This window comes from Topomyia yanbarensis, chromosome 3 (genome assembly GCF_030247195.1).
Source record: "Topomyia yanbarensis strain Yona2022 chromosome 3, ASM3024719v1, whole genome shotgun sequence".
NCBI lineage: Eukaryota > Metazoa > Arthropoda > Insecta > Diptera > Culicidae > Topomyia > Topomyia yanbarensis.
In genome coordinates this window covers 376,063,138-376,090,913 of record NC_080672.1, presented here as the reverse complement: position 1 = coordinate 376,090,913, position 27,776 = coordinate 376,063,138, and the positions used below count along the sequence as shown (strand labels likewise).

At 41.4% G+C, this 27,776-nt stretch overlaps 1 protein-coding gene across 2 annotated transcripts; it reads left to right on the top strand.

Moving 5' to 3' along the window:
* The first annotated feature begins 11 nt into the window (after positions 1-11).
* Positions 12-27,523, top strand: LOC131689046 (uncharacterized). Of its 2 annotated transcripts, none has more exons than XM_058973795.1 (7): positions 12-126; positions 10,999-11,386; positions 25,168-25,308; positions 25,374-25,571; positions 25,634-25,834; positions 25,898-26,604; positions 26,660-27,523. In XM_058973795.1, the coding sequence occupies exons 2-7, from the start codon at positions 11,282-11,284 to the stop codon at positions 27,354-27,356; spliced, it is 2,049 nt and encodes a 682-aa protein (XP_058829778.1). In that variant the 5' UTR covers positions 12-126; positions 10,999-11,281; the 3' UTR covers positions 27,357-27,523. The 2 variants fall into 2 exon arrangements, with proteins under 2 accessions (XP_058829778.1, XP_058829777.1); XM_058973794.1 differs by lacking the exon at positions 12-126 and adding an exon at positions 151-3,359.
* The last annotated feature ends 253 nt before the right edge of the window (positions 27,524-27,776 follow it).

Below are 27,776 nucleotides of genomic sequence, written 5' to 3'. Positions count from 1 at the left end.
CCCCTGCACCCAGCAAACGCGACACAAGCATCGCTGTCAAAATACTCCCCGTCAGTTTCAATCCAAAATAAAAGTCTTCAATGAACGCCAAAATTGAGCAGCCCGCAGTAAATCGCTTTATTATTGGTAAATATCGTCCGGAATCGGGTAAAATCAAAACAAACGAGTGAATCGAATGTTGGTGCATTGCTTTCCGGTGCTGTGCGGTTTACTACGGTGTCGGATTGGGCAAAATTTACGTTGAAATCTACTTCCGTTTCGTGCCTCGAACGGAAGCGGAATGTCCCAGTGGCTGTGTGCGTACGAGAAACGAGTGTTCAAGATGGAGAAAATATTCCGAAGGAATTTGGTTGCTATTAGCTCGCTAGTGGATGTACTCATCTATACCGTTGGCAGGATTTTAGTGAGAATCGGGTCATGGTACCGGGATAGGGCAGTAATCGTCAGCGGTAACCGTTCAATTGTACTCCGGAAGTGGAATATCCTTGAAGGAAAAAGCGCGTGAAATAGGTTATAATCGATGGTGTTTGCCTTCGAAAGAAGAATTTCCAGTGACGTGAAGTGAAGTGAAGCGGGTTTAAGCAAGTAGTAGTACCAAAATCACCAATATTGTGGCTTGTGTCTTCGCTTCGTACTGTACTGGGACTGAGTGTTTAGTATTCGTTACTTCCGTCGTTGGGGATTGTCTTGGAGGGACCGAGGATCCCCGTCAAGACCCTATATTCCATCAATTAGCACAATAGGATTCGTGGTCACTTATCGTATTTGTTTGATTGTGTACGGTGGATTGTAGCGAATACGAATTTTTGGGAGTATCTATGTATTATTTGGAGAGTTTCCACCTATTTCCTAAGAAATCCTATACAGTCCGCAAAACTTACACGCAAGGGTGTTGAAATGTCGAAGAGTTAGTTGTACATTAGTATAATTATCCGGACAAATTTGGCTCATCTACCTTATAGTTAGTAGTCTGAAACAAGGATAAACTGGAACTGTGAAGTTGTATACTTATTTAATCCATATAATGCCAGATTACAAAATCAAGCAAGTATGATTAGAATTGGGTCACTAGCACAATTGTATGCATTGGCATTTGAAGCAGTTGAGTATCACATAAAATTTTTACCCTGAAATGTTTGAATAGAAACAAAAAAAACGCAATTTCGGTTAAGGTATCTAAGGAACGTATTTTGTGTTTGGAATTTCCCTTAAAATGTTCTACATTCCAATTCTGTATTCCTCGAGACATATTCATCAAAGTTTAAGCAAGTTTCTTCAATATATTTCTGTCAGGGCTCATTAGTTTTCTGTTCGAGTTTGACATTGTGTATCCATAGATTGCTTGAAATGTCAGTAAATCTATTTATTTCAAAAACAAACTTGGATTTACGAACACCTGGGTGCCGCGAGGTACTTTCTGGAAGTTCTCGAGGAAGAATATCTTATTCGAAATGAAATTTCAAGCATACAAAATCGATCTAGTAATTTTTAAATTTGTGAGTGGGTACTATAATCTGTTAGTTTAAACAGTATATCAGTTCAAGGAAATTTTGTCGGAGTCTGCAACAATCCATCAAAAAAATTAGGACCAAGTCAAGGGAATTTAAAATCAAAATATTTTTCTCCGAAATACAAAACTCGTATTTTTGGTGGAAGACGAACCACTGCTACCATTATTTAGATCTATTGTGGTAAAAACTCGTATTTAGTTTTTTTTTTAAATTACTAATTTAAAAAAACTTGTTTTAATCCACCTAGTGGTGCAATTGCGCCTTTCTCATTTATCCAAACTATGATTTATTAGCTGGTTTTGGTCAATAGAATTGTGGAAATGTCTATTACATTCTTATTTCATTTAGCACGTTTCCCACGATTACCACGAAAGTAGACGCTGACTCACTTTAAACAAAAAAGTATAGGGGAGACCGGGGCTGATTTGCGGTGTTTTTAGTTTCCCCTTTTTTAGCGCTTTGATGTTGATCTTGCAAAATAGAACATGTCGCTGTAGCCAACATCCCTGAATTTTTTAAAAGTGTTTATTGAATTGTCTTTGTTTTTATAGACACAAATGTAGGGGGCCCGAGGATAAGTTGGCGGTATGTATGAATACGCCAAAAAATGGAGATTCAATTACATCCAAGGTTCGTGCTGAAAGCCTTTTCAATAAAATTGTATATTAACCGACAATTGCCAATATATTTCAATCTCAATACCCCGGCATTTTGCTTTGACGCATATTTCATATTCAAAAGCATATTTTCGAAAATCTTCAGGCGATTGGCCGAAGTACATATCCTTTGCATTGACGAGATACACAAAGTTTTACTTTGGAGTGAATTACAAAAATAAAAATGTTTGACGACTACATTTGCACTGTAAATAGTAGCGCCAACTTGCCCCGCGTGCGTCGCCGCCAACTTACCCAAATCGCATTTTTACGAAAAACTATTTAAAAAAAAACTTTATTTCATAGATAGATTTAGTATCTATACGGATACTGAATGCTCTTTTTACGCACTATCGAAAAATATAATCAATTGGGAAACATCATAACATCACCCTAAATAACACAAAGTGCTTAAAATTAAAAAGAATTACTTGGTATGATCGAAAACACAATATCGCCCAGAACTTCTACAAAACAAAATGTTTTTTAACAAAAACACATTGGATAATGGGTTTCACTTGAGGCACACAATGATAGGCAGCGCCATATGTCTAATAGAAACGAAGACAAAGGGATTCCACCAACTAGACCCGTGCTCGCCTAATATTTAATTAACTTAATTCAGCATGAGTTCGATGTTATCTTCATTATATTTTGAAATGTTGATGGAATGGGTTTGGAAGTAAAGGGTGGGTTAGTAGAGTGAGAGTCGAGGATGCGTCAGAAATCCTTCATCTTATTTCGGTATACGGGGTGGATGAAGGAAATGCGGATGTGAGGGTGGTCCAGAGGGAGAGTAGTGATGAAGGAGCGTTTAAGGGCAAGGGTGGTGGGGGCGCTCGTCTTTCATTTGAGACTTTGTGTGAGAACAACGGTTCAGTCATCACCGAAAAACCGGCACGACTTAAATTGTGGTATATGCCCGGAATCCGGGACTTCCGGGATCGTCGATAGTGGACAATATATCCAAAGAATGTTTGATTGGCAATCAGTGATCTAGACGTGCGAATCGAAGTAATTTGGTGACCATTTCAATAGTTTTTAGCCTCTGCGGTGTTACGATTATACCGATTTATATGGGAAATTCCAGTGTAACCATACTAACCAACCTGTAACTCCGGAACCAAGAGTCAAAACCGAATGAAATTCAGCAGCAGTCAATGGCATTACTGTATCTTTCATTTGAAATCAGGTTTGTAAAAATCAGTAGATAATTCGATGGGTAATAGGTGTGATATATGCTTAGGAACTTGGCGAGTTCCCCGGAGGCATCATAAACCGTCATAGGTGGCCAATGTTGTCAAAGCTGCTTTGATTTATCATTAGTGATCCAGACCCGCAAACTTGAGTAATGTTGAACCCATTTTAATATGTTTTACGTCATTTGGACATCCTGGTTGTACCAGTTTATATGGGAATTTGCTGTGTGACCGCACTCTTCAACCCGTAACTCCGGAAGTCGGATCAACTAAAAATTCAATAGCAGCTATTGGGAGCGTTATACCTTTCATATTAAACTAAGTTTGTGAAAAGCCATCTCTGCGAAAATTGTGTGAGTTTAAATGACACACACATACATACACACAGGCATTTTCCGATCTGGACGAACTGAGTCCAATTGTGTATGACCCTCCGGGCCTTGGTAAAATTTTTTTTACAGTGATATCATAACCTTTCTTTATATGAGAAAGGTAAAAAGGAAAAACTGCAATCACTTGGTTTGTTTTAGACCAAGGGGATAATGAACATGGTATGATGAGAGAGAGTTTATTAGTATTGGGTAATCTTAGTGTGACATCATTTATGAATGGTCTACAATACCACTTTTCCAATTTGCTGAGATTTATATAGACTAACGCATCCATTTAAGCACATTGTTTATGGTTCCTTTTATATGGTCGACAACAATCCCGACAGCCAGCTACCAGAGTTCAAGTTGTTTTCGATAGAACAAACGGTTACCCAGAGCTTAATTGCCTTAACATCAAGAACATTTACGTATCCTACAGTCAATAAACTATTCAAACTTCTTATGCACGAAAATATATTCTCAGTCGCATCGCTTGCTTGAGGCGAATTTTGACCAACAACCCACCCACTACCCAATCCGTGGTACTTATGGGAGTGTCACTGAGTTGGGGCCTTCCGTTAAGTAAGTACCGAATCAACACTTCCTATGTCATATCATAAGTTACGGTCAAGATAGTCGTGGCCCGCAATGGTGGTTCTCAGGCGAAATTATCGCTTGGACTGAATCAATTCCTATTCCCAAACAATGCTCCTCAAGTATTTTGGCTGGAAATGAGAGTCATCAGTCTGCAATCTACGAAGGGGTCGTTCATATACCACGTGGACAAAAAACCTTTTTGACCCCCTCCTCCCCCTTCGTGGACAAGCATGGACAATTTCTGTATCCCTACCCCCCTCTCCGAGATGTTCACGTGGACCTTAGAAAAAATTCGCGTGATTTAATGAAAATGTGTTTTCGGGGCGCTAACATCGACTCGGATCATTATCTGGTGATGGTTAAACTGCGTCCAAAACTATCCGTAGTGAACAGTGTAAGATACCGGCGCCCGCCGCGGTATAACCTGGACGGACTGAGGGAGACCATCGTCGCGACAACGTACGCGCAGCATCTTGAAGCAGCGCTGCCACCGGAGAAGGAGCTCATCGATGCTCTCTTTGAGGACTGCTGGACCAGGACTAAAGCAGCCATAAGCAGCACTGCGTAGAGCGTTCTGGGATACGAACAGAGAAGTCGACGGAACGATTGGTTCGATGGCGAGTGCCAAAAGATATTGGACGGGAAGAATGCAGCACGCGCAGCGATGTTGCTTCAAGCCACTCGTCAGAACGTGGAGTCATATCGACGGAAAACAGCAGACTCGTCTTTTTCAGGACAAAAAGCGCCGCCTGGAAGAGTCTGAGAGAGAGAGAGAGAGGAGATGGGGCTGCTGTATCGCTCTCAGGAAACGCGGGCGTTCTTCAAGAAGCTGAATGACTCTCGCAACGATTTTGTGCCGCGGGTCGAAATGGGTAGAGACAAGGAAGGTGGCATCTTGACGGACGAACGTGAGGTGGTCGAAAGGTGGAGGCAGCACTACAATGAACATCTGAATGGTGCGCAGGCGGACGATCGGGCGTTCGAGAAGGACGATTATGTCAGTGTCGCAGCCGACGGGGATGTTCCGGCGCTCACTATGAATGAGGTTAACGAGGCTATTCAACAGCTCAAGAACAACAAGCCAGCTGGTAAGGATGGTCTAGGAGCGGAACTCTTCAAGGTGGGTCCGGAGAAACTGACGGAATGCATGCACCGAATAATCGAAAGAATCTGGGACAGGGAACAGCTACCGGAGGAGTGGAAGGAAGGTGTCATCACCCCGATATACAAGAAAGGTGACAAATTGGACTGTGAAAATTACATAGCGATCATAGTGACAAATGCCGCTTACAAAGTTCTATCCCAGATTCTGTTCCGGCGCCTATCACTGCTGGTAAATGGATTTGTCGGGAGTTATCACGCCGGTTTCATCAACGGCAGATCAACAAACGACCAAATCTTTACTATACGGCAAATCCTCCAAAAATGCTGTGAATACCAGGTCCCGACACATCACCTGTTCATCGACTTTAAAGCCGCATATGACACGGTGGATCGTGTGGAGCTATGGAAAATGATGGACGATAACGGCTTCCCTGGGAAGCTGACAAGACTGATTAAGGCTACGATGGATGGTGTAAGGTGTTGTGTCAAAATTTCGGGCGGCCTCTCGGGTCCGTTTGAAACACGCAGGGGACTAAGACGAGACGATGGGTTGTCCTGCCTGCTGTTCAACGTGGCGCTGGAAGGTGTAATGCGAAGAACGGGGTTCAACATGCGGGGCACGATATTCACGAGGTCCGGACAGTTCGTGTGCTTCGCTGACGACGTGGACATAATCGGTAGAAACAAGGAGACGGTGGCTGATCTGTATACCCGACTGAAGCAGCACGAGTAGGACTTAAATGTGTCTAAGACGAAGTACATGCTGGCTGGCAGAACCGATCGCGATAGGGAACGCTTGGGCAGTAGTATTGCGATCGACGGCGACGAATTCGAGGTGGTTGACGAGTGCATCTATCTAGGCTCATTGGTGATTGCGGACAATAACACCAGCCGGGAGATCAGAAGGCCTATTATCTCTGGAAGTCGTGCTTACTATGGGCTCCACAAAACTTTGAGATCCAGGAAGCTTCACCACCGCACGAAATGCGCCATGTACAATACACTGATTAGACCGGTGGTTCTCTCCGGGCACGAAACGTGGACAGTGCTCGAGGAGGATCTGCAAGCAATCGAAGTCTTCGAAAGAAGGGTGCTGCGAACGATCTTCGGTGATGTGCAGGAGGATGGCGTGTGGAGGAGAAGGATGAACCACGAACTTGCGCGACTCTATGGTGAGCCATGTATCCGGAAAGTAGCTCAAGCTGGAAGGGTTCGGTGGGCGGGGCATGTTGTGAGGCTGCCGGACAACAACCCCACCAAGTTGGTTTTCACCTCCAACCCGGCAGGTACAAGACGGAGAGGAGCGCAGCGTTCCCGGTGGCTGGACCAAGTGGAGCAGAACCTGGCGAGTACCGGGCACCTGAGAGGTTGGAGACAAGCAGCAACTGACCGAGTGACGTGGCGGAATATTGTGGAACAGATTAAATCATGATAATATGGTGTACAATCAGGAAATATAAATACAGGGTGTTTGGTTCATGGTTAAGAATCTCTCGGGGGGCGATAGACTGTCATATTTGGAGAAAAAAATTGTTCTACACATACCATCAAATCTCAACCGTTACAGAGTTATTGAACTTTTTGTGTAAAAAACTTATTTGTCTTAAAATACCTCTAACTTTAAAAGTGTACTTTGTATTTTAAATGTTTTAGTTTCATTCGAAAGGTGAGAAAATTTCGCATTGAGTGATGCCCTCACATGTTTCACCTAATGAGTTTAAGTAGCCTTTTCAAATTAATTTATTGAAAATTAAACAATTTCAAACGATTTTTCGTTCATTTCTTGAAAATCCTAATAGTTAACCTCATCATTTTAATAATTCAGATTGTTAGTCTTGATGAGCTGCTTAATTTGTTCTTTGACATGATACACTTACCTTTTCTTATTTTCATGATGTTGGGTTATTCAACTTGGATATTTTTATCTCATTTTCACTAGTACCAACTCTAATTGAAAAATTACGGCACTTGTTGTACTTTTTTTCTTTTTATTCAAAAGCCAGGAAAATTTTACAGTGAAAAATGTATTAATACCTTTCAGTTAAGTGAATTTAGTATTCTTTTAAAAGTAAATTAGTTTAAAGTTAGTGCTATTATTAGCATTTTCGTTATTTTTCTTAAAATAGTAAATAATAAACATCACCATTATTATCATGGAAATAATGCATCTCAGCAAGTTCTACAGTTCTTTCTTTGACTCCATTCAATTATCTCTTTTGGTTTCGACGCAAAATCGTTTTAATCACATCGTTTCATATGCAAAAATAATGATTTCGAACCCACTACATTTGTGGCGAGCTCATGCTGTGTTAACTATTAAATAGCAGCAAAATGAAAGGAGATATAGACAAAGTGTCTAATAGAAAGTTATAGAGAACATTAAGGGGCATCAAATGAACAATAGTTACGATAAATTTTGTTGATTAATAATTAGAATAATTAAAAAACTCTCCAAAAAACACAAATTTTGAGTTATTTCGTTAGTAAAAAATCATTTAGTACACTTAACTAAAAGATATTTGTACATACGCTGATAGGATATTTTCTCAGCTTTCCAATGAAATATTGTAAATAACGATATAAAGCATATTTTTTAGATTAGAGTCTTTTAAGCACTTGCAAGTCGGTTACAGGAAAAGTATAGTAATGAAATTACAAAGAAATGAGAAGAGATAGAAATATGACGTCCAAGAACAAATCATGAATCGTCTTAAAACCCAACTTTTGGATAATGGATATTGCTATAATCATACTTCATTATTTCGAGAAAATTAGCAAAAACCTCCTTAAAAACACTAACTTTTAACTACTTTACAGTTAAAAGGTAATTAAAACTAATTACTAAAAAGATATGAGAACACCATTCAATAGGAAATTTTCTCACCATTCGAATGGAACTGAAACATTTAAAATACAAAGTATACTTTTAAAAGTAGAGGTATTTTAAGACAAATGAGTTTTTTACACAAAAAGTTCAATAACTCTGTAACGGTTGAGATTTGATGGTATGTGTAGAACAATTTTTTTCTCCAAATATGGCAGTCTATCACCCCCGAGAGATTCTTAACCATGAACCAAACACCCTGTATAATATAATATGTGTTTTCAGAAAATTTTCCATTGTGTAAAGCTACTTTAATTCAAAAGGACTCAATGAAAATCGTTTGAACTTCGACCACAGAATGTCAGACACTTCTTTTGTCTTTTTTGGAATTTCCATAGAAATATCTCACTTTTGAACGACTTACGATCTTTAATATTTACATTTTAAAGATGCATCATATTAACACAAAATTGAAGTAACCTATGGACTATTGGATAAATTCGTGAATAATACCACAAGCTTTGAAATCCAAAACTAGTGCAATTTGATTTGAGTTACAGAAGATTGCATCAAGTGGACAGAAATTTTTTTCTCGGTTTTTAGCTATGATTTTTTGACGATAGTTGCCATCGATGTTTTAAATTTTCACACTTGCATGCACATTCCTATACTAAGCTGTTAAAAGCACTTTGATTATTTCAAAATCATGAAAAAACTAAAGATAAGCGCTCACATCAATGACGATACAAATTTGTTTCATTTACTTATTAAAGACAAAAATATAATGAAAAGTCCACGTGGACATTTCCAGTACACCCAGCCGCCTCCCCATGGACAAGCGTAGACTTTCCCGTGACCCCTCTCCTTCCCTCAACTGTCCACGTGGTGTATAGATGGCCCCGAAGTATAAGGACGGTAACGCAACGCAACGAAAGTTGTTACTTTTTAAACTTCTGGTAATTTTACCAAAAATTACCCAATAACATCGAAGTCGAAAGAGTTAGACCGATAATCTCTTCTGGAAGGATATGTATCTTGATAAGACGTTTCATTTTCTGAAACATGTTGAAGCTTTATCTACGATATTTTAGAAGTTATGTTAAAAAAAAAAAGTCTTGAATGGGTCATTCGCAAACAACGGTCTCAATACTTTCGAGTGTACTATAAATAGAGATTTTTGATCTTCAGCAAAGATGTTCGCACTGTGCCTCATCCGTATGAAGAGTGGGTGAAAGAGGGAGGGGTTCAGGGAAGGAAGAAAGTTTGAACGATAAGGGCTGGCATTTCATTTTGCATTGTAGCCGAGTATGAAAGCTTCAGTAGTCGTTTTGTAGCCTAAATTGACACATGAGTAAATGAAAAGATGAATGGGTAATGTCAGAGACATAACCCAATGGAAGTAGAATACACTTTAGACTGTGAATACGATGCTGTATTTTTTCTATCTGCTGAAAGGATGTATTAAATCCAGTTATTTCGGTATTTTTAATGGAAATACCAGAATATCTACAACATTCAAACATGCGGATTTTCAAATGGTAATACTGTAATGGGCATTTAATGATAGCGAAAGAATTCATTTGGCAACAAAAAATTATTCGATGTTCGTGTACCGTTATTTCGGTGTTTCAATTAGAAATGTCGAAATGACTGGTTTTAACTAAGCCTTTCAGGAAATAGTAACAATTGCAGTATTCGTATTATATGACTAAAGTGTTTTCTACTACACTTCGGTTATGTCTCTGACATTACACACCCATCTTTTTCAGATAAAAATTGACTGTTAGAATGTGATGTTAAGCGGGTGTAACATTCTAACTGCCAATTTGTGAAGCCAACAAATTTAGCAATCTCACGCACTTAAAGTGTACGGTATCTTAATAATAGATCATGAACTTCAACAATGTTATCGTCCGTGGTAGCACTTTTGGGTCGCCCAGAATGGTCCTCATCACAAACGTCAGTACGACTACGTCTGACTTCAGCCACCTAATATTTACATGTGGCGCATAACGGCATGACTTCACCGTGCACGGGATCGAGTATTGCTTTCATCGTTGCTGGCTTTAAACCTTTTAAATAAAAAACCTTATAATTATAATCGCGCATTACTGGAAATGCTCCATAGTTGACGAGGTGCACCACATGCCAGCTTTAAAAACTAGAGTAGAGCTATGCGCTTTCTAGAGAATATAATCTGTGTTGGCCATAGTGTTTTCTGCTGTTGACAGATAAGTTCTTAATTTATCCGTTCGCGAATGAAGGCAATCTGTCCAGAGGAATCCAGGAAGGTTTATCATGATCATGCAACTTCATGGGTCACACTGGTAAAATATTGTAACAAAAACATATAACATACACCTGCGCTCATGCTTATCAAACCTCGTCGACCGTAACGGCATTGATCTCCGCCTTCAAAACCTTGAAATATTTACCTGTGGATTTAGTTAGACCTAGATCAAAACGTTTCCGCCCAGATCGATGCCACTAAACTGCATTTAGCGCTCAATGCCCACGAGCAACCAAGCCGACCACATTCAATTCTCCACAATACATTCGATGGTTTTCCATTTTGCATCACATCCCAATAATTTCCCTTTTTTTCTTATTTATTTTTGTTTCTTTTCTGCGGTACTGTTGCACTTTTGCACCGTACGATCTTTCTCTCTCTCTCTCTCTCTCTCTCTCTCTCTCTCTCTCTCTTTCTTTCTATCCCGCTGCTGTATCTCGTTTCAGACTACTTGAGTTGTTTTGTTTCGCGAATTCCATCTTGGCCGCCGGTGAAAGCAGCAACCGACGAGCCAGCACCACCGCAACCGACGACGAAAACGAAGACGAACAGGCGAAGGCGGAAATCGTCAGCGGGTGCGTGGGAGGTGGCGCAGGAGCAGCAGAGCGGTGACGGGATCGACGACGAGATCTACCTTGAAGGGACGCCGCAACAGCAACAGCAGCAGCAGCAACGAGAAACTGAGCTTCTGCGGGCGCAGCAGCAGCAGCAGAGCGGAGGGGCGCAAAGATGTTTGCCGAGAAACTGCTCGCCAGCGTCGTCAAAGCGGATGTGATAGCGAACAGCAGCGACGCGGAGGAAATGCTGGAAATGAAGTTCGTTCCAGTTGGGATGGTGAGTTGTTTTGTAGTTGATTTCATATTTCGGTTGGCGCGTACGTGTGTGAGTGCCTGTGGTTTCATTTCCGTTGAGTTGTTGAGCTTGGTTTTGTACTTTTATTTTACTACACACTATACTGGTTCCTCTTTGGTGAAGTCAATGGCTTCGAGCGGCATCAGTAATCCGTTCAACGATCTAAAACATGGTTGACAGGGAATTGGTTTTTACAATTTCCTCTTCAAGACTATTTTACCTATTTCCTCCTAAAAAGTAAGAATATTAGATTGGGAAATAGTTTGCATCTTAGAACAACCGAACTATCAAATTAAGATAGAGTTAACTGAACAACCTTATTCTAGATGTAGAACAACACTAATCAGGCAAACTACAACTTTCGAGTCTTACTGCTGATCTGTTCAGATTAATGCTAGTGAAGTGAAGGCGAATCTTATACTCTTTCCCACTTTTGGTGTCTGTAGAGCACCATTACTTTTGGTTTCCACACGATTTGTTTAAACAACTGAGACTATCACGTTTCATTTGAGCACTCATAATAGTTAATATTATCAGTATAACTTAAGCTATTGCTATTGAATTGATTGACTTCTGTTGAAGCAGTGAACAGTTTCAGATGGTATTGAAAACTGGTAAAGTCTCTCAAATTAGACTGTCTTCAACTATCTTTTCCGTGCTATTGGTGTTTTAAATACATATTCTAGGAGAATTGTATCGAGCATTGGAATATCAACATTGAGAAGCTTGTAGCACTGAAAGAGAAGCACATATCTTGATCAAAACAGGTTTTTCGTATTTCATGACCCCAACAGTTTTAAGCAAAAATAGTATTCGGTAGAAAACAGTTGGTCAAGAAAGTGGTAATATAAATTTTTGATTACTTGTGCTTCAGCATAGGTTTTCATTTATGAATTATTTGTCACATTGGGCATTACTAACCTCGTTTAACACGAAAATGCCAATTAAATTTTTTGTTTGATGTTATTATTTTTTAAATTATTTATTCCTTTTTCGGTATACATTAGAGAGGTCCACAAAAAGGTTTTTCGTATCATAATGCCCTAACCGGGATTCGGAAATATAAGCAAACATAAGAAATTGAAACTGTTTCTTTTAATAAGATTCAAACCGGAAATATTGACATTTTAACAGGTTTATAGAATTAACAATTTATTTCGATAAAATATATCAAAAAAGTTGTATTTGTTGTTTATTGTATTGAGTTTTATTCATTTAAAGTATGTTTATGCTAGCTTCGTTTGTTATAATCAGCACAATAGGCCAAAACCGCCAAAAAAGGCAACTTTTCTGTTATTTTTGAATTTCTTTTTAAAAAAATGGGGATAATATCCCTTTTACTTGAGAATAATTTTGCAAAAATAGGCTAAACCATCTCCAAGAAACTGATGTGAAATTTTAAAAGATAGTCTTTATTCCCCGGACTGCGGGAACCTTTTATGGTGGTCAGTGTGGCCAACGAGACTTAGAAAGGTGGTGGGGGGGGGGGGGGGGGTGAGGAAAGGTTAATGGGTGGTGCAACCAGTCGCATTTTCTACCTTTCATTTGATACTTTGCGAAAATCGGTTCAGTCATCGATATAATTTTAATTTGGAAATATCCCCTAGACCCGGGACTTCCGGAATTGTCGATAGTGAACAATAACTTCTTTGATTGGCCATCAGTGATCTAGATTTGTATAACGTGTATTTGTATAAAAAAAGTCCAACTGACAATTTGTCTTAACGAACTATACTAAACTAAGGTAAACTAAACATAATTAAAATAGTGACAATACACGACGACGAAACTGCGAAGAGTTCATGACGAAGTCGAAAATTTCAGCAAACTCGTTGAAGCGACGACTCATTGCTAAAATTGGACTATTGGTAGCGTAGTTAGTGCTGCGCATTTCAGAATGCAGCAGGGCTCGAGGGCGAAGAGAACGGGTAGGCGCGTAGAGGTTGATTTGCGCTAGTAGCTCCGGATCATCATATTCAGCCAGCAGAATCTTTGACACGAAGGTAGCTTGCGCTGCATGTCTTCGGCGTGTTAAAGTATTAAGTCCTAAAAGACGACAACGGTCCTCGTATGGTGGCAGGTTTAATGGATCGTTACACGGCAATTCACGTAACGCATATCGTATGAATTTACGCTACGTATGAATTTACGTTTGCAAATTCCAACTGCGGGCGCACCAATGAGCAATAAAGAGCCTTAAAACATAGAGGATCCCGAAATTCGTTGGATATTTTGAAAATAAATCCCAGCAATCGATTGGCTTTGTCGATGGTCGCTGAGACGTGATGAGTATACGTTAGCTTATCATCAAGAATGACTCCTAGATCCTTCACGTGGTCAACGCGTTGTAGTAGAGTTCCTGCGATGTTATAGTTGAAGGTAAGCATATTTCTCGTTCGATAATAGCTGATGGCAAAACATTTTGCAACGCTAAGGACCATCATGTTTCTTACACACCAGCTATAAAAGGTGTCAATAAGATGATGTAGCTCACGGCAATCGGCTTCAATCCGTATAACAAGAAAAAATTTTAAGTCGTCGGCAAAAAACAGCTTTCCTCCACGGCTTAGAACGAAAACCACATCGTTCACGAACAGTGAAAAAAGTAGTGGACCTAGCGTACTACCTTGAGGAACTCCGAAAGTGTTGAAAAAGGTTTCTGAAACAATATCGCCAATTTGAACAACGATTTCACGGTGCACAAGGTAGGATCGAAGCCAATGGCAGAATCTAGTAAAACACCCTAGCTTATCAAGCTTTGTTATCAGTATCTCATGATTAACTCTATCAAAAGCTGCCTTTAGATCAGTGTAAATAGTATCCACCTGCAATTTCTTAAACATTTGTTCCGTGCAAAATGACGTAAAGCAGACGAGATTCGTCTCGACTGAACGTCCTGGGAAAAATCCGTGCTGGGAAGTACTAATGTAGTGTCGACAAGCAGAAAATAACGCTTCGTTGATAATTGATTCAAACACTTTAGATTCGACTCCTAGCGAAGTGATTCCGCGATAGTTCGCTATGTTGCGTTTGTCACCTTTCTTGAATACCGGGAACATTACTGAGCATTTCCAATCCTCAGGAAACGTTTGCTGCTGAAGCGATAGGTTAAAAATATATGCAAGTGGTGTTACAAGTGAGTCCGAACATTTTTTCAATACAGTTGAAGGTATAGCACTGAGGCCGGGTGCATAAGATGACCTGGTTTTCCGAATTGCAGATATAACCATTTGTTCAGAGACAGTAAACACATCCAAATCAACAGCACAAGCAGGAATGTCGCGAGAGGCATTTTCGAGTTCGATTGCGGTTGGCGAGTCAGTTGAAAAACACTCGAGAAGAATCTGGCAAACAGCGTACATTTCGCCACAGTTGTCGTAGCTTCTTCGCCGTCGTAAAGCATCCTTGATGGAAGTCCAGTTTCTTTTCGCTTCGTGTTGACAAATGACCAAAAGCCCTTCGGGTTTCGGCGTAGATTATTCTGGATGCGGTTTACATAGCGTTTGTACAGAAGCTTGTTGTAACAACGATACTCATTACTGGCTAAAGTGAACATGCGCTTAGAAAGAGGACACCGTCGATTTGTGTACGCACGTAGAGTTTTTGCTCGAGTACGTTTTAGCTTTCGAAGAGTGCTGTTTGAGCAGGGCGGCTTGCTAGGAGGCTGACTTTTAGGCACTAAGGGTCAACACAGTTCAGTAGTAGTCGCTTGTAGATGGCAACTGCAGCATTAACACTCACTTGGGCATGCAGTACACTCCAATCAATTTGCGACAGAGAACTGCGCAGCTTTACAAAATCAGTTTTGCGAAAGTTGAGACGGTCGACAGAAAGAGTTTCTACATACTGAATTGATCGAATAGATAATTGAGATTTCAAGCGCGGGATGAAAGTTGTCAAGTGGAACAATCACGCTGGATGCTTCATTGACGGAACATACAGGTATAATAGTTTCACTAACAAAGACGAGATCCAGAAAGCGTGACTGGTGGCTAGGAATCATGCTTACTTGACTTAGTCCGTTGAAAGCAAATCCGTCCAGTAGCAAACGACTGGCGATGTTGGTTGTCGAAGCAATCGGGTCTGGGTAAGCGTATCCGTGTCGTGACGGCACCCAAATGAGCCCTGGTTGATTGAAATCACCAAGGACAATCATCACGCCATCCGCGCCAGCTTGTAAAGAAGCGTTATTTACAGCATCCATGTGAAGTTGCATGATATTGCAGTCGAGTCGCTTTTCAGGAGGAATATAGACAGCACCAATATAGAAGTTCCAGTGGCGTAGCCAGGGGGGGGGGGGGTTTGGGGGTTAACCCCCCCCCCCCCCCCAACCAAAATTAATTGGATTGAAAAAAAAAAAATGGATGCTGACGACGGATTTAATTTAATATTCCACAAAATATTTTTGGAATAATATTCTCTGATCACTACATTGAGAACTGTGTTTAAAGCGTCATGAGAACTTTTGGAAAATTATGGGAAGGGGATCTTGTAACTTATCTCTTAGTTAAAATCCCATAGTTGTCAAATTACTTCAATGTAAAATAAAACAACTGTCTGAATTATTATGAGCTCATTTTTGGAAAGATGCTTCAAAATATGGATTAGAGACAATTTTTCGAATGGGAATCTAAATTTGAATAGGTTGATTGCATATAAAACATAAGCTTGTTTACCGAAAACTTACATACATTTCAACATTTGCTGAAAATGTATATTTTTAGATTGTGTAGAGTTTAGATAATAATTCAATATGGTTAACAACAAGAATAACATTTCAGAAACTAGTTGAAAGCTGATGTAATTTTGTCTCTAGCAGGTCAGGATCGGTTTTATGAGCATTGGATTTTTGTTGTATTATCAACTATATGAATAGCCTCTTAGCAGGATGCAATGAATGGCGTACTAAAATTTTGTGTACTACGTTCTAGTACTGCAAGTTGTGAGGTTGACTAATAAAGAAAAGTAAAATTAATGCTCGATAAATTTTTAACGGTCACGATCACAGTCATTCGAAACTGTCAAATTTCGATGTTAAGTAACATTGAAGAATTTCAAAATGTAAAACTGTTCATCTGCTGATAGAATAATTTTGCCGGTTAATCCTCCTAGAAGTAATTATAGACAAGAATTACTCTTCAACCAAATTTGGGTCGAGACTTAATGTCTCCAGCAAAGTTTTCGAAAGTGCTATTTCAAACAACTTTGTCAAAGACATAAATATCCCACATATTCAGAGTATCGAAATATAGTAGTAGAAAACCTTTACAACAAGCTATTCTGAAATTACTGTATTTGATAAATCTCTTCTGCGGTAATTAAATAATAAATTCACATTGCGTTCAAGGTGCCTTTGAAGCTTACAAAAAAATAAGGGAACTGGATATAAAACAAATAATTCCCAGATATTAAAAGGACTCAAAAACACAAAGAGTGATTCCATTTTCAGGAGCTAGCATCAATTCGGCACAAGCTTAGTCCGCCCACCAAGTTAGTGTCGGATTCTGATGAGATGAAGTCGAAACGCAAGTTTCAGTTCCATCCATCCATAATTTAGTTATAGGTTTTGTGTTCTCAACTCGCAATGATTGTTTCAAACAATTTTATCCGTAGCGCAGAAAAAAATTGTTTTCGCCTAAATTTTTCTTCACTAAGAAGAAATATAGCAGGCCCAGTCCATTTAAATCCCTATATGTTGAATTCAGGTAGCCTTCATATTTTCAACAAAATTGTTTGAAATGACATTATCAAAAACTTTGCTGAAGGCACCATGTCTCTTAATATTTTTGAAAAATTAATTCACCATAATTACCTCTATGAGAGTTAATCACTAAAATTTCTATATCAAAGCAGGCGCTGTTTTATGTTGATAACTTCCCGAAGTTGTCAAACCTTCAAAGTTAAGGATTAATATATTAGGTGATCTTGAACGTTGAAATTTTTTTAGATCATTTATCCCACTTTAAAAGATCGCAATTTTTGACTTCGTTGACATATTATACAAGAAAATAATCTATAGAGGTTTGAAAACTGTTCCATGTTGATCCTTCTTGTTTGTAGACTGGAATAACATCTGTTAGACTACTTATGTTTTTGAGTTTTCAATAATTTATCAAACTCATATTAAATTTTAGCATGTTTTCAAAAAATTTGCGATTTTCATCAAAACCCCCTCCAAACCAAATTTCTGGCTACGCCACTGAAAAGTTCCTCGATGGAGTTGTAATTCTAATCCAAACAGCATCAACACTGGTTAAACTACCTACATCAATCTCACATGAGGCAAATGCGGTGGAAACAGCAATCAAAACTCCTCCTCCACGTCCGCGAATACTGTTGCCACTATTTCGGTCCGCACGGTATACGGTGTAAGCATCGCCGAAAAGCTGCACTGATGTTATACGCGCATCGAGCCATGTTTCTGTGAAGACGCAAACATCGTAGTCACCGTCCACAGCAGCTAAATACTCGTCATCAATTTTCGTCTTAAGCCCTCTCGCGTTCTGATAGTAAATCAGCAAACCATCAGTGTCATGTGAGAGGTGTCGTGCTGCATACCAAGTTTCAGGACTGCGGGCTCGATGATCACTATCACCGCAAATAGCGCGAGGAGAGCAGGATGTACTGTTGTCAGGAAGGGGAACAAGCTGCGATACGGAGGGAATGACTGCGTCATAACTGTTGCGTCCAGCGGCTGACTGCAATGGGAGGCATACTTGAAGGTGCGCAGTATCACGTGTAGCTTCGGAAGGACATATATTATTCAAATGTTTACCTGAGCGGACAGATGCGATGCGATCGAAATTATCATTTTGACATTGAAGGTTCGCTGGAGCGGTAGAGTCGATTGAGTTGTGTTCATCAGCAGACTGTAAGTGAAATTTACATTAAGGGTGTGCAGTAGATCAGCGAATCGAAGTAATTTGATGTCCATTTCAATAGATTTCGAACCTCTGAGGTATTACGATTGTAAAGGTTAGTATGGGAAATTAATGTGTGACCATACTAACTAACCTATAACTCCGGAACCAATAGTCAGATCAAGATAAAATGCAACAGCAGTTAATGAGAGTGTCGAATCTTGCAATTGAAATTAAATGTAAATGTAATAATTGTTTAAGAATTTACCGAGAAATAGGTGTCACATTAATTTAGGAATTTGGCAATTTCCCCGGGGGCATCAAGAACCGTCATAGGCGGCCAATGTGGTCAAAGCTACTTCAATTGGTCATTAGTGACCTAGACTCGTAAAGTCAAGTAATGTTGCACACATTTTAATATCTATTGAATGATTTGGGCATCATGGTGGTGGCAGTTTATAGAGGAAATTACTGTGTGTCTCTTCAACCCTTAACTCCGGAACCGCAGGTCCGATCAATAAAAAAAATCCTCGGTTAAAAAGTCGGGTTTCAAAGTATTTGTATAAAAAAGGTTATGAGAAAATGATGAACATGAAAATACTCAATTTAATCCACAATATGATTTAGATGGGGGCAGCAGGGACAGGAGTTCAGGGGCTTAATGGCCAGCCTCCCCTTATGCTTCAAATATTAATATTGACAAGAAAAACACTACAGAATCACCGCAGTGTTTTCCAGGATGCTTTTCAATACTGCTTTTTTAATGGCCAGCCTCCTCTCACCCCATCGGACCTACAGCGAGTTAGGGAGTCTTGATAGAATAAGGTGGCGTTTGGATTGGGATTTGCTAAACCTCTAAAAACAATATTTCCGACATCAACTCCGACGAAGTGAGTCTTATTTATTTATTATTTATTTATTTATACCTTGGATTTTTTTTAAGAAGTAGGGAAATTTACTTTTGTAATCCCTATCACAAAAAGGCATAAAAAACCTACTTTTCTTTTCAAAATATATAAATACAATAAATTTTTAAACTAATTTAGCTCACTCGGTTAAATAAAACCATAACAGAGCTAAGCTTCATTATCCACATGTATATAAAGTTCAAGGGATGTTAGCGTTGTTGTCTTGATAAATGAGTTGTCCTGAATACCTGAAAATATATTAAATTTATGAAGTATCAAAGTTTACGATTGGATCTGATTAGAATTTCGAAGATAATTTTAAGAAAAACAATATCTCTATTACTTAGTACATCTCTAACAGAATGAAAGATTGGTTTTCCTACGGAAGAAAGGGCAGAGAAAAGATTCAGTCTGACGAAGCGAGTCTGCTAAGATCCTAAGATTTCAGTAAGCAAAGATCTTAACAATAAAAGCACTCTAGCCCAACATCCTGATTATGGCATACTGACCATGGCGAACGTCAGCGGACAGGACACGGATCACGAATTGGCTGACGACTTTGTGTTGAAAGGCGTGCTGTTCTGCTCCCTGAGTAAGGAAGGATGACACCAACTTGAAATGGTGAACTAACAGCACGGTTGTCTCCCTCCCGACCCTGACAGGTCTCCGGGTACGTTGAAAAATCTTCACCATCTAGTTGGTGGTACTAGGTACGGATGGACCATCCCCGATTTAACGCCGATCTGGCTCTGAACACTACTCCCTATGAAGGATAGTGTCAACCCTGCTGAATAGATAATCATGGGATCACAAGAGGTGACTAAACGAATGGAGAAAGCGACCCGGAGTTGGGACCCAATAAAATGGAGGAAAACCAAGAAACGCACACATACGGAGCGGGCGCGGCGAATCCGTTCGCCAGAAGTAGTTTCGTTGGGTCGCCACCACCAGAGCAGGAAGGAGAGAAGCAGCTGCAACAACAGCTAGAGCAGAACGAGATTTGTTTCACCCCACAGAAGCCAAAGGTAATTGCAGCGAAGTACTTGGTGGCGGAGCTCTACAAGTTTGTGGACGCCAGAAGCAATGTCCATAAGGAGATTTTAGATATAGTTCATACAATCCGAAAGGCCCTAGTGTCTACCGCGAAGGAGTATGACACTGCAACGCGGATTGCTGATGTAGCTGAGCGATCATTGGCGTCGGCTAAGGCTATTCTCTTTCTAGCCCCTCAGAAGCAGGGTAAGAAGCTTATTCGAGTGGAGAAAACGGCAGTTTCCGTGACTCCAATAAGGATAAGAACCTCGCCAGAAGACGGAAGACCAGGTGGGCCCAAGAGGCAGACGCTCGAGGACGCTGTCGTTGCCGAAGGAAAAGACGTCACCCAACAGGGAGAAAGCTAGAGTATTGTTGTAGATTGGAAGGAGAAACACGAGAAAAAGCAAAAGCGGAAGAGGAAAACCTCCGGCTCGTCATAAGGCGCCAAAGGGAGAAGCCATGCTCCTCAAAGCCAATGAAGCGACGCCCTATGCAGTGCTACTCAAGAAGGTCAGAGAGGCCCCGGAGCTGAGGGGTTTGGGGGAAAACGTGATAAGAATCAAGCGTATCTAAAAAGGTAAGATGCCCTTCTAGTTGAAGAAGGATCCCACGATTAACAGCTCGACCTTGCAGGAGACTATTACAAAATCAATTAATGAAAAAGCAGAAGCTAAAGCCTTAAACCTGGAAATGGTGATTGTGTGCAAGGACCTGGATGAGATCACGATAGAAGACGAGCTGAAAAGTGCACTAGCAGTAGAGTAACCTCGGTGAGACGCACATTACGATCCGCTTAAGGAAGGGGTACAGAGAAATTCAGACAGCGCTACCGGCAAGGCGCTGGAGGTAGATAAAGTTACGCTTGGATGGTCGAGATGCCCATTGAAAGCCGCCTCACGAGTGAATAAACAAGCGGAGAAATGCTTCAAGTGTTTGGGCTATGGACATTTGGCCTGAATTTGCAAATGGTAGATCCAGGCTGTGCTGGAAATGCGGGGAGATGGGCCATCTTGCGAGATACTGCACGCAGAGGCTGAAGTACATGCTTTGCACTCCAGCGGACGGAAAAGACCATCAGACGGGTGGCTTTAAATGCCCTGCCTACAAGAGGGCGACTGCAGGCAAACGGTAATGGAGATAATCCACATAAATCTGAATTACTGTGACACCGCACAGCAACTGTTGTGACAGTCTACGACAGAAATTACGCGTGATGTCGCTTTGATTGCAGAACCGTATCAAGTCCCTACGGTAACTGGGTGGCGGATATATCGGGAACGGCTGTGATACAAGTTGTGGGCCGATTTCCCATTCAAGAAGTGGTAGAACGCCCACGAAGGCTTAATGATCGCCAAATCAACGGCGTCTTCGGGTGCAACTGTTATGCCCCTCCAAGGTGGACAGTCGAGCAGCTCAACCTAATGCTGGAGCAGTTAACCGAACAGTGAATCGGTCGCAAGCCGGTAGTAATTGGTGGTGACTTCAACGCCTGGTTTGTGGAGTGGGGTGGTAGAGTAAAAAACACAAAGGTGTAACCTGCAGGAAGCTCTAGTAAAGTTAGACGTACGATTGTGCAATGAAGGTTTCCTTTAGCACATTTCTGAGAGACAGGAGGAAGCTTAGGAGGGAGTCTATCATCGACTTCACATTCTGTAGTTCTTCATTGACGGCGAACATGGATTGGAGAGTATGTGAAACGTATACGCATAGCGACCACCATGCGATTCGCTACCGTATCAGTCAAGGAAACACTGGTGCAGCACGGAGAAGTGTGCAAGCAAAAGTGGAAGACGAAAGCCTTCAACAAGGACCTCTTCGTTGAGGCACTTCAGCCAAATGCCGGGACCGAGAACGTGGATGCGGCTGATCTAACAAGAAGGCTTGTAACGCCACAATGCCGCGAAAACTGGAACCACGGAATAGACGACGTCCAGCTTACTGGTGGAACAAGACACTTAGCACGCTACGCGCTGCTTGTCTCAGAGCCAGAAAGCGGGCTCAGAGAGCAATATCAGAGCCAGACAGAGAAGAGCGCAAGGCAGCGTTTCAGGAAGCTAGGGCTGCTTTAAAGCAAAGATATCAATCTTAACAAGTCAAATTGTCTGTCAAAATCCCTGGGCCGACGAGTACCGAGTCGAGATGGCAAAAATGATGGGCTCATCGACGCCAGCCGAAATGCGCCCGGGTAAGCTGAAGATAATCGTCGAGGGTCTTTTCCCGAAGCACGATGCAACTATCTGGCCACTGGCACCGTACGGCGAAGAAGAAGGAGCAAACACGGACGATCGGCAAGTGACTAACGATGAGCTCGCAGAAGGATCGAAGCGCCTGAAGCCCCCGGCCCGGAGGAAATGCCAAACGTGGTGCTAAAAGCAGCAATCATGGCATATCCGGGCATGTTCATGGTGGTGCTGCAGAAGTGTTTAAATTATAGCAACTTCCCCGATATGTGGAAGGTACAGAAGCTGGTGTTGCCGAAGCCGGGGAAGCCACCGGGCGATCCGGCCTCGTATAGGCCCATATGTCTGCTGGATACACTCGGAAATTCAGTGCTCGAGAGTGCTGAGAAGGCATTTAACCCTCAAAAAGGCAAGGGGTCTCAGAGGCCCGGCCAGCTACAGTTCTCTAGTTTCAATGAAATTGTAATTTGAAATACAAATGATCGAGCGATTTCGGGCTTTCGATTCTTTCATTGATAAAAAGACAAAAAAGAGGCTTTTTATTTCATTGTGTGTTAGGAGCGATGCTTTTTGAAGTCACAATTTTAGCTTGCATTTTTGAGGGTTAAACAGAAGCGTAGAGGAGATCGATACTGCGTTGTGGTCACGATAGATGTGAAGAATGCATTTAACAGTGCTAACTAGGAAGCCATCGCTGCAGCGCTGCACAGAATGAGGGACCCGACTATCGATAAGGTCTTGACACTGCGGCTACTCAGGAAAATGAAAATCGCGGGTTTCGCGGATGGCGCGTCGCTAACGGTGATCGGTGAGAAACTTGAAGAAGTGGAGGTGTTGGTAACGGAGACAATAGACACAATCGAGAGTTGGATGAACGGGGTCAAGCGAAAAGTCGTCGAACAGTCGGCAGACAGTCATTACCGATTTAGGGCAAGCACTTCTACAGGCAGCCAAGAGCGGTAACACGGAAAAGGTTCACGAGCTGATGAGTCGAGGGGCACCGTTCACGGCCGATTGGGTAAGTTCATTCGATACATGGTGAGAATTGTGGCTGCTTGATAAAATTCAATGTTAATTTTCTAGCTGGGTATCTCTCCGCTGCATCAAGGTACAACCACGTGGAGGCCTGCAAGGTTCACGTTCAACAACAACGTCGACTACGTCTGTGAAAAGGTGGGAAAGGCAACGAACGCAATAGCGAAAATCTTGTCAAACGTCGGAGGTCCGAGAAGCAGCACGAGACGTCTATTATCTACAGTTTCGTCATCGATACTGCGATATGGGCTTCCTGCCTGAGGTGTGGTGCTGAAACCAAGCGGATCTAGGAAAAGCTGAACAGGACATTCCGGCTGATGGCCGCACGAGTCGTGAGTGCGTACAGAACAATATCGTCGGAGGCAGTATGCGTTATCGATTCGATTATGAGGTGGCAGCAGGAATGGGACTGTACAGAAAAAAAAGGTGGACCTACCGGCTCATCCCAAACCTGGCGACGTGGGTCAATAGAAAGCACGGAGAGGTGAACTTCCAGCTGACACAGCTCCTGTCGGGCCACGGTTGCTTCAAGAAGTACCTCCAACGGTTCGGAGTGTGAGAACGTCGAGAAGACACCGAAGCATCTGGTCTTTTAATGTCGGAGGTTCTAAGCGATACGCAGAGAGATGCTTGAAACCCGTGGAACATGGTCAACAGAGTGGTGGCGCAGATCATGACTGTCTTACAACGGAAATGGCGTGACGAACAGCGAGTAACAGTAAGCTAGACTCACCGCCGAGGACGATCGCACTAAAGCACCGAGTATGGGTCTCCAGGGGCACCAGCGAACGGTGCTCCACGCTCCACCCGGAGTCCCGGTTGACCCGGGAGTGCATATGACTACCATCGTATTAAACGGAAAGAATCAAATAACTGCTCTAATCGCTCGTTGGTCAATTCGATTGCCTTCAATACACGCTCTGATTTTTGTCGCTGAAAATTAACAAATACTGGATCTGTAACCATAAAAATTGTCGTATTTGGAATAACGAGTAAAATAACTCGCTCTGGCTTAACAACCATTCTCCGTCCTTCTCTTATACATACTTGCTTGAGTGATGAAGGTTGAACTAGTAAGCTGGATGTAACTGTATAAGAAAACTATGTTATTACTGAGTATTGATGTAGTATTAAGCCAGCGCTGTTACTCACGGTTTATAGCAACACATCACTTGCGGGTCGTTAAAATCATGTACTTGGAGATAGTTGCACTTTCAAGTTTGAAATGAAATTGCGCATTGCTCATTGTACCACAGTGTTAGCCGACTTTGAACAATTTAATATTACAATATTATCGGTTGAAATTCTACTGCATAATTATCTCATTTATACAGAGAATTTTATTGAATAGCTGACAAATATGTGCATTACGGTAGTATATCACTAGTCCCATTGACCGTATATTTTTTATTCTACTTCCATTTGCATCCCCAATTACATGCCTATTTTTACATATTGCAAAGCTATTACCATTTAACATTGATAAAATTTCTGGAAAAAATGTATATTTTGATGATTCGAATTGCTTTCCTGAATTTAGCAAACTCGTTATAGTTCTATTAAAAGATTTTATGAAAAATATATTATTTTGGGTCATCGAATAACAACAAACTTTAAAAATATGTATGATAGAGTGTTGGTGTGTTTAGGAAAATTATTTACAAAAGTGTGTTCTAGCTAGTTCTGTTTTTTTTTACACTATATAAAATACCTCCTATATAAAATAAACTCTCCCTACCGCACAGATGAATGGTTCCATGAGTATCCAGAAACCTCAGACAGTCATTACCGATTTGGGGAAAGCACTTCTACAGGCAGCCAAAAGCGGTAACACGGAAAAGGTTCACGAGCTGATGAGTCGAGGGGCACCGTTCACGGCGGATTGGGTAAGTTCATTCGATACATGATGAGAATTGTGGCTGCATGATAGTAATCAATGTAAATTTTCTAGCTGGGTACCTCTCCGCTGCACCTGGCAGCACGGTACAACCACGTGGACACCTGCAAGGTTCTACTACGAGCTGGCATCAGTAAGGACAGCAAAACGAAGGTTGACCGAACGCCACTGCACTTTGCTGTGTATCAGGGCAATATAGAAATCGTAGAGTTGCTGCTGAACAGCAAATGTGAAGTTGATGCAAAAGATATGGTAATTTTCGTAAACTTTTTCGGACTTGGTTAAAAGATGTTAATAATAAAGTATGTTTTTAGCTTAAAATGTCCGCCCTGCACTGGGCTGTGGAAAAACGACACAACGAAATCGTCGAGATGTTGCTGCAACACGGGGCAGATCCCAATGCGATGTCCAAATTTGGCAAGTCGCCCATCAGTATTGCCACCGAAGCGGGACAGGTGGATTTGGTTCGGATATTACTATTAGCAAATCAGATGCGAGCTGCCAGCAGGGAACAGGTAAGCCCTTTCCTACACCAACTATTATACGTTACGTTACAGTTGTGATTGTAACATTCACAGGTACAGGAAGCAACGGAAAACCTAATGTATGAACTGAAACAGCATAAGGAACGATCCGTTGCCCAGTTGGACGACACTGAGGATAACATTACGATGGACCTAAGTAACGACGAAAGTATGTCAAACATGTCATCTTCCCATAAGAGCGGAGTGGAGCACCATGACACCAACACCAACGATACCGATAATCTCATCGAGAAAGAGGACAGCCTTAGTGATGCGATAATCAATCTGGAACAGAACACGGAACAGGATCCGAAAAATCTCGACTCAAACACCCTTCAAATGCTGAAGGAGCACGGTATAGCGATGATTCCATCGGATGACTCGGGAAGCAGTTTGATCACATCGGCCATACAAAGCGGGCGAAAGATTGTACTTTCGGAAGCGGGAAAATTTGCTCTCAACGAAACAAGGGTGCAATCAGCGGCAACCACAACGCCCGTACCGACTACGAAGAAAACAATCAAAATTATCAAAAAAACAACTCCTTACGGTATGTCAGGGCAGCAGCAGTATCACGGCCATCATAGACAGCCCCTCGGGCATGGACATGCTGGAGGTGGCGGAACTATTAAAACTAACAAAGTAATAAAAATACTTTCTGCTGAAGAGTTTAAACAAATTTGTGGCGGTGAGGTTGGTGGGCTGAAAAAGCTTCCTTCCTCGGATTACAGGAAAGCAGTACAATCTTCGGCTACGATGAGGTCGGTGTTTCATGTTTAATTGTCAACAGAATCACTTTATAGTTGTTTATTTCAGAGTACCACAAACTGTACAGCGACAAGCGGGAAACTTTTCATCTTATGGTTCAAAGACGATCAAAAAAATTGTCATGACCAAGAACAGACTGTCCTCGGGTGGCAGCGGGTCCTATTCCAACGAAAATGCCATCTCCAAGCTTAGTTCTGTAAATAGTATCGGTAGTGGTAGCAACAGCAATAGCATCAATAGCAATAACAACAACAGACACATAATCACGTCGGCTGACGGTGTGAAACGACTGCGAACAGCAACCGGTATGGAGATAATCTCGAAGCTTCCCACCAAAATACCGCAAGACACGGTAGTTTCGGTGGAGGGAGCGGCCGTCACCAGCGGTGTGATGGGTTCCAGACAAGCCAGTGGTATTATTCCGATTTCAACGATAAGTGCTGGCCAGCCACGGCAGTCGCAGGTGGTAAGTAACAATTCAAACTTTTCTTCTTCCAACTCCGCGCTAAGCGGAGGATTCGGCAGCGGTGGTAGCGGCGGCAGTGGTTCCTCAATGACCCTCGGTGAGTTGGAGCGGCATTTCCTCGAGCTGAAAAAGCAAACCGACGACCTGCGGAAACAGTTCGAACTGTCCCAGAATCAGAACGAGGAGTACAGGGCTCGGGTGGAAAAGCTCGAGAAGGAAGTGCAAACATTGAAGCAGAGTAGTAGTAACAATCCTAACAATTTTATAGAGATAGTTTAACGGTAAAGTGAAACAGGCTTAGAGATTATTTATTGTTTAGCGCGTCGCCCTTTCGAACGCTTACTGTAACATCAGTTAAGTGTGTTGGTTATATATTTTTACGTTGTCGATTACGGTATACCCTAATTTGCTCTCGAGACAAGAAATATACACAGATATTATGTCTGCGGCGTCCTGCTGTTCGTGACATTGCTTAAGCAAGAGAAAAAAAGAAGATCCCAATTCCACTGAAACGCAATCAATGGGTTTTGACTGGGACGGACCTCGTGGATAGGGAAACATTTACGCCAAATCCAGTAAGTCGTTTAAAAATGTGAGCCAGAATGAAGAAGCATTTCAGCAAAATAGGATACGACAGATAAAAAACAAAAAAAAAATAACAAAAAGGAAAATCACTGTCCACGAGTTTCGTTGCAGGGT